The sequence below is a fragment of the Setaria italica genome, chromosome V (assembly GCF_000263155.2).
Source record: "Setaria italica strain Yugu1 chromosome V, Setaria_italica_v2.0, whole genome shotgun sequence".
In the NCBI taxonomy this organism is placed as follows: domain Eukaryota; kingdom Viridiplantae; phylum Streptophyta; class Magnoliopsida; order Poales; family Poaceae; genus Setaria; species Setaria italica.
In genome coordinates this window covers 10,776,051-10,784,096 of record NC_028454.1, presented here as the reverse complement: position 1 = coordinate 10,784,096, position 8,046 = coordinate 10,776,051, and the positions used below count along the sequence as shown (strand labels likewise).

General features: G+C 43.0%; 1 protein-coding gene across 1 annotated transcript; it reads right to left on the bottom strand.

Moving 5' to 3' along the window:
• On the bottom strand, window positions 1–8,046 carry LOC101759346. The gene is given in 6 exon segments (XM_004968364.3): window positions 1–987; window positions 1,066–1,312; window positions 2,150–3,841; window positions 5,239–7,151; window positions 7,154–7,564; window positions 7,659–8,046. Coding segments are annotated over 5 exon segments (4,650 nt in total). The 5' UTR covers window positions 7,398–7,564; window positions 7,659–8,046; the 3' UTR covers window positions 1–433.

Sequence of the window (8,046 nt, the reverse complement as noted above, 5' to 3'; positions counted from 1 at the left end):
GACCACATGTCAGTTTCAGAGGCACTACACCCTGTACTGTGCCTTTCATTCATCTTTCCATTGTTTTTGTATGATAGCGGCTAGAAGCCCCAAAATACCCAAACAGTCACATTCTACGGAGTGACTCAACCATGAGACAACATAGCCACTATGCGGACAACATGCCAGATTGTACCAACAGATAGCTGACCTACCATTCTGGCCCATTCTTCACCGGGCAACATGTTAACCGGAAGGTCTAAATAAGGAGGAGAAAAGGAACAATAAAAACTTATGTACAGGAGATGCAATGGAGGAAAAAGAGAGGAGGGGGATGCTATCTACTGACTAGATCGACTGGAGCAAACAAGCTCCTTTCGTCAGCGAAAGATCCAGCGAGCTCAAGTTGCATGTATGCACCAGGGGCTCGTGGCAAAAAGGAGAAGAAAAGATGTCAGCGTTCCTCATCCCTCAAATCCCTTCTACCATCCCGGAAGGTATCCCTGCTGGAGGATTTAATCGCATCAGCAATCATGAGTGCCACCGTGGCCTTATGGAGGGCAAGATCAGCCTTGCGCATCAGGCAATGAGCCTTTTCCCTCTTGAGCTTCGCCATGGCAGCTGCATGCTGCGCTGCACCCGCGGCATCACGCAGCTTGAGCTCCTCAATATCAACACGGGATGAGCCTGGGAAGAGGTGCTTCGAGTTCTGCCATTCATGAATGACAGTGTTCCAGTGGTCAGCCACACCTCGCTTTACTTTCTGATGGCGGAAGGAAGGTGATGGCTGGTGATCATCAGAGAATGCAAAGCTTGCACTCCTTTTCACACTATTAGTCCTGAAAAATCTTGGTGTAGAGCTTCTTTCCGAGGCATCGAACGCCCGAGGGGAATCTGTTCTTGTAGAGAACCTGGGAGAATACCCTGTTGGGGAATAAAGAGAACCACTGTCGTATGGTTCACATATCCTCCCATCCCCAATGTATTCATTGTATTTCCTGCCTGATACTGGACAAAAGGAATACACATTAGCAAACAGGAAAATGCAAAACAATCATTAGATTGGTAGCCATTAAGGAAGAGTACCTTGTCGGTAAAAGCCCTCGTGCTCTCTCGAAAAGCTATGGCAGCCTGTGGACATAAGCTTCTTATGAGAACGCTGCTTCGGCCCCTTGTATGGTACATGGAGTCCGCGAGGCTTCAAACAGAAGGCAAACAATGCTGGTTTGGGAGGCAATTTCTTTTCTTGGTACCCATTTGATGAACCCTGCATTCTGTATACAGTCGATTCCCATTCATGTAGCTGCTGCTCGTAGATCTTCCACATAGCAGACTGAAAAATGAAAATGATGTAAAAGTTAGAATAAGTATGTACCCATTTCTCAGCCATTATTTTGGTGGACCATAGTGATCTGTTTGGTATGAAAGATGTCGTGACCATAGATAAATAAGAAGAAAACTAACAATTACCAAACAATTTGCTTTAATGCCACTATTTACAACTGCATTCGAAAAGAAGGATTTCATATCTAGCTATACAACGAATAAGCAACTAAAAGATCCCAGGAGGATCCAGTTCTAAAACTGATCAGAACAATACTCAGGAGCACAATGGATTTGCAACCAAATGTAAATAGCTTCAAAACCGTTTCCACTCACAGTATGGTGCTTTACTTCACTTGATTGAAAGTATCAAAGCTGAGAACAAAGAAAGTAAAAAATTGTTTGCAAAATAATGTCAATTCTACCGGCTCAAAAGATCTCAAAGCTGCTACCAACTCTTTGCCAGTGGACGCGGGTCAATGCTTGCTGTAAAAGTGACCGAGATGCAAGGGAAAAACTTTTGCACACTTCAGTACAACATTACATGAAACATAATAAAGGAGCTAGATAACCACTACCCAATGTTCACCTGCTTTCTAGTATATAAATAAATATGTCCAGACCCCTTGTAAGTGTAATGCAGCTACCTATATCTAGTTGAAGCTAGGACCATGAAGAAGCCCAGACCGTTTACTAAACATTACATGAGACATAATAACAGAGCAAGGTAACAAATATCTAATGTTCACCTGGTTTCTGTATTACACAAATCAAAGAATCACTAAAAACAACAACAATCTCAAGACAACATGCCAAAAATAAATAAAAAGCTAAAATATATGCTCACCTGAAAATGTCGAATAAGCGGCATTCCTTTTTTCTGCCTCTTATCTTGCCAATATGCATGTATCACTTCAATAATGTCCAGTGGTACATTATCAATATCCATTTCCTTCATCTGATCAGTGCTGAGCTCATTGCAGTTATGGCTATATGCAAACTTCTCTAATTTGTCCATAACCCTCTCAAACAAATCTTCTGCCAATTCATGTGCAGTGATGTCATCTCCAACTAAGAATTTCCTCCAACTTGATATCCACTCTTCATCATCACTGTCCATGTCATACACCACACGGGATTCATCAAGAGCAATTTCAACATCTGTTCCAATGTGGCCAAGATAATCTTCAGATCGCACAAAGGATACAACATCATTATCATCAGGGACTTCAACCAAGCAGACACCAGGGATTGGAATGTTTCTCACAGACGCAGCTCTGATGTTATGGCTATAACATTCGTCATGCATTTGCTTGAAAACCAACCACTGGCTTCTGTCAGGAAATTCTAGGCACCATTCAGCCCCACCTTTCCACATCATAGCATGTGTATAACGGTTTGTGGCCCCAGGCTGCAAAACTTGACAGACCTTGTGAGCATACTTCTTTCCTTCTGCAAGCTTCACACATATCCTCCGTTCACTCTGACCATCGGAGTCCATTGTGATCTGGGTATCATACTCCCTCCAACCCCTATCACCCACTGTAACCAGAACATTTGCAACGCAAGTCAATGACTCCGGACTGCTATGCCCACTTCTAGAACTATCAGGAAGTTTCTTTGCATCATTTATCTTAGCACTGCTATGAGACTGTATCTTGCGAAAATGGCCTTTGTTTTTTATGCCAAATTCCTCACTTCTAGGAGAAATTGAGTATGAAACCTGACTTCGTGGCTTCTTAGAACCACCAGCAAAGCCAGTCACCATGAGGTCTTCTGGCAGTAATTTTGAACCATCTCCAAAAGTGCGTGATATAGATGTAAACCGGTTCCGATGATAGGTAGTCCTGGGGGCAGTTGGTGTAGCACGACCAATTGGATGTTCATTCAATTCCTGGACCAAGTTAGATACTGGTTGCTTGTCTTTTTCATCTTTGTTAAGAGGTTTGTCATTCGGTGCATCAATCACCTTATCTTGAGGAATATTGATGGAAAGATGCCTCTCTGAAGACTTCTGTGGAGAGCAAATAACATTAAGATTGTAGGAACATGGTTTATCAGCATCAAGATAAGGCCCATTTTGATCTAGAAACTTTCTGCGCATTATGTTTGCATCACCAGTATTGCCACCATTACATTCTGGGCTTACAGTGCTTTCAGCAGTCTTGAATTCCCTACTAGTTGAGCGAGTTTGGTCTGTACAACTAGCAGAAGCCATATCCAATGGACTATCAGGTGATGAACTGAGATTAAGTGAACAAACTCTAGGAGGCACAGGACGAACTGTACCAGATGAACGTTCCGTTACCAAAAGCTGCTGATTCTCATCCAAAGCAAATGAAATGGATTGTTGCGAACCATTAATCAAATTGATTTCAGTTAACGATTTCAAGTGGTGGCAAAGCAGTAGTGAAGGTGCAGTTGTCACGTCCAGAACATTGCGAGCAAATTTACACTGCTCATCAAGACAATAAATGACAGGTTCAGTATCTGAATAATTTGATTCTGGAAGAAAGTCAGCCTCCTGAACATCAAAATCCTGTTTAACAGAAAAGATTGAACAATGCTCAGTTGATTTTCTACAAATATAGAACTTTAGCACAATGTTTTTAGCAATGAATTAGATAATGTTAAAAACTAGGTGTAGAAGATCAATGACAAAATAATGGATTGCTCAGAAAGGAGTAGATCACTAAATAAACAGCAGTTAAATGTGTATTTCCATTGAGTAACAGCAATTCACATTCATATATGAATCACAGGAGGCGTAGGCACCAGCACAACATAAGGTGTTGAAGAATTACTGAGGCATGAATAACTTCACAAGAAATAACAAGATGGAGGCTATAATTAGGGGGTGTTTGGTTCCAAGGACTAAAGTTTAGTCCCTGTCACATCGAATGTTTAGATACTAATTAGGAGTATTAAATATAGGTTAATTACAAAACCAATTGCATAAATGAAGGCTAATTCGCGAGAGGAATCTATTAAGCCTAATTAGTCCATGATTTGACCATGTGATGCTACAGTAAATATGTACTAATCATGGATTAATAGGCTTATCGTCTGGCGAATTAGCCTTCATTTATGCAATTGGTTTTATAATTAACCTAAATTTAATACTCCTAATTAGTATATAAACATTCGATGTGACAGGGACTAAACTTTAGTCCCTGAAACCAAACACCCCTTTAATACAGAAGGATAATATTAGAGGGTAAATCTTATCTCTTGGGCTAACCCTAGTGGGTAGCTATATAGCAGTCATACATGGGCCTTATTGGGCCATAATACACACATACTCCAACAGATAATATAGAGGGACCCACATAACAAACTAACAACAATACTAAATCAATAAATCATTGACATGAGTAGGAAACAAAAAACACACATGTTTCAATTATGGTGACTAAACAGAACCAATGCACATTATGCAATTCCAGTGCCCTGGAGTATTAATGTAAATTACATGGGCAATTATACAGATTCAATTGAATCGTAACATAACAGATCGACAAAGCTACATTTTTGCAGAATCTAAACAATGTTAGCAGCCTAGCTATTCAAGGAAAAAGAGTTGAACAAGTATATAGCATAGTCATATACAAAGTAAGAGAAAGGATGACAGTCCATCACTTGGCCAGGTAGCAGTTCAACTTCCTCGGATAACCAGAAACTGATTATGGATAACCTCACATAAATTCTAGGAGTGCATCCAAAAAGATGAAGCCATTTTAATGCTATTCTAAAAGAAAACATCAGAACAAGTTTTGCAACCAGAACTAAGCCTCAACGTCCCCCGGGGGGGAAGGGGGGTGTTGGGTTCCTGCTGCACACCAAGCATGCAAGGCTGTTTACATTCTTTTGGGAATGCAATTAAGATAGTCAGTGCAAACATCACTCAAAATTTAACCGGAAAAGCAGGAATGGTACCTTCGAGAAAGGATCAATTGAAGAAAGGCCTCTATGAACAACGTCATTTGTGCAACCTTTAGAGAACTCCCTTTTTGAACACTGGTATTGCAGCTTTCCTTGCAGGTGTTCCCATTTTGATTTCTCTACCCCAACGAAGCTGAATAGCATAAACACTACTTGGCGTCTACCATGCACACCAGATATCTGAAATTTGATCGAGGTGCATGGCATTGTCGATGCCTTGGTAGTTCTCTGCCTAGGACACCGCTTGAAGCTTCCAACAAGTAAACAAAAAAGAGATACTGCTGATCTCAAGCATGTCTCAAGAAGGATATGCCTCAAGCCTAAAACATTATCGACAAGAAGTATGTCCAGCTGAACAACAGGCCACAAGGCAACCAGTGTACCATGCTGAAGGAGAAAGAGGGCATTGGAAACCCAAACACAACAGGCTTCACGAATCAATTTATAAACAGGTTTCAATGGGAGGCTCAATAACAGTATGACATATGTCACTGAAGCACCAGTTTCACTACCAGATTGCACACAAGGAAGTGTAGCAAGAACCATAGCAGGACTTGCACTTCTTTGGGAATTAGAATTCTGTTCTGAAGTGTTGAGAAATCCATTCTTTTTTCTGCAAAATCGCCTCCTAGAATAAACAAAGCGAAATCTCCTGTCCACAGGTGTGATCCTATCATTGAGAACTTCTGCACCACCATTTGCAGGTGCTCTACCTGGTATAGGATCATTAGGCAACAGCCCATCATGCTTGGCACCAGAACTGTGGCACTGCTTTTGGTCAAATAAAATTGGAATATCAGAATGAGCGTGATCTTGCTTGCTGATGTTACTGAGTGTAGCAGATTTTGCTTCGTTTGGTTGTGCCAACCATGAGCTGATGGGACCAGACTCAGAACTCTCTGTATTGCTTCCATCCATGTCTTCTCGGTCACCCTGTTCATACTTCGGTTTAAACGCTGACCTTGAATTGTTGCATTTAGATCTATTACGAGCTTCAGCAGGCAAAAAAAGAAGCTTAATCCTCTCGTTTTGAAGATTGATCCATTCTTCATCCTTATCATCATACCTTACATGATGTAACTTTCTAACCGGATCATATTCCTTGACCAGGCCAAAGTACCAAGTCTCATCAAGAGGCCAAAAAACCCTGATCCTCTCTTTTACAATGCAAAATGGATCCACATCGCGAGGGCTGACTTCATAAAAATGCCGCCGTGGACGGCGCTTCCTGAATGGAACTTTATCATCACGCTTCCTCAGCAACCTAGCTGGACCAGGTACATCCTTGATCTTTTTGTATGAATTCTTGAAATGATTTGAATTCTGAGGAAAATGTCTCTTTGATGACCCATCCGGTGATTTCATTTTCTTCCTTGGTGATCCTGCACATCTGTTATCTGATAGGGAACAGAGCATCCTGGCAGCATCTTCTTCCAAATTAACACCATCATCATCTTTTACATGGCCACAGCTATCCTTGTCAACATGAACAGCTTTAGGGGGTTCACCTGAAAGATGAGACTGCTTTTCAACTGAGAATTCAGTTTCAGAACAGAACTTTGCGCCAGTATCATGATCACAAGTACCATTCTCAGTTCTCAAGCAACTGACAGGGTCATCACCACCAACTCTGTTCCCCTTGGGCACAATTGATTCCCCTCTCTTGTTCCTACTCGAGAGTTGGGTGGAACTAGGAACTCCATTGGCTTGTGGAATACTATGACCACCAGTCCAACTCTCAGTACTGACATTCTGGGGCAGCTTCCTTAACCTCAAGACACCACGAGGCTGCCTGATCACTGTAACTCCAGCAGAAGTAACTGAATGCTCAGAGTAGTTATTCTTATTTCTCGACAATGAGGGTTGGTGACGGTCATCCAAACTATCTATACTCCATGTGGAATCACAGAACTGGAACTCGGCGTTCCTGGCTCATTGAGTTCAGATTGATTAGAACCCAAGTTGTTCCGCTTCCTCTTACTCCCGACAGATGAACTGCTTGAAGGAGCCTCCTTTCCACCCCCATTAGGCAAGACAGGGCCTTGCCGTGCACCAACAGATTCCCTCTCAGACAGAGTCTCCTCACCATCTAAACCCAGCACCGACTCAGTAGCATCTGTTGCGGTGGGCTTATCACCGCCACTGGATTCCATTCACGAGCCCACGGATGAAAAGAGCAGATTTTCCCAGAATTTCTCCTCCCATCATACGTAAAGTTCCGCTCCCAGATCAGGGGCGGACTTGGCGAGGAGCATGGGGGTTCAGTTGAATCCAAAGCAAGTTCACAGAAAAAGTATCAATCATCCTTTCATCTGCAATCCTACAGAACCAGTGTACCCACAATCACCTCATCAACCCGTTTTGCCATCCAAACAATAAAAGCAAATCGCAGATCTGTGGACGGAAAAAAGTACCTTAGAGGCCTTCGTCAGCGTCAGGCGTCGGCGGCGGACCGGCACGGACAGCTTGCCTCCGGGTCCCGGAGGCGTCGGCTGGGGCGGCGGAGGGTAGATGAGCGGCGGAGTGCTTTGTGTATCGCAGACGGATCGAGAGAAAGGGGGCGAGAGAGGCGGCGGGCGGTGAGAAGATCCAGCCACGGATCGCCGACAAATTGAGCTGCCGAATCGAATCCGAGGACGGGGGAGCGCCGATCTGTGGCAAAAGCCCCTTGCCTGGTCCGATCCAACTCGGCGAATTAGGATTTCGTCCGCGCCACAGGAGCCTAGGGTTTGCTCTTCTCGAGCTTTTTTTCCTCCTCTCGGGGTTTGTTTTTTTCTCTTGCCGATTGAAAGCGGGGAATGG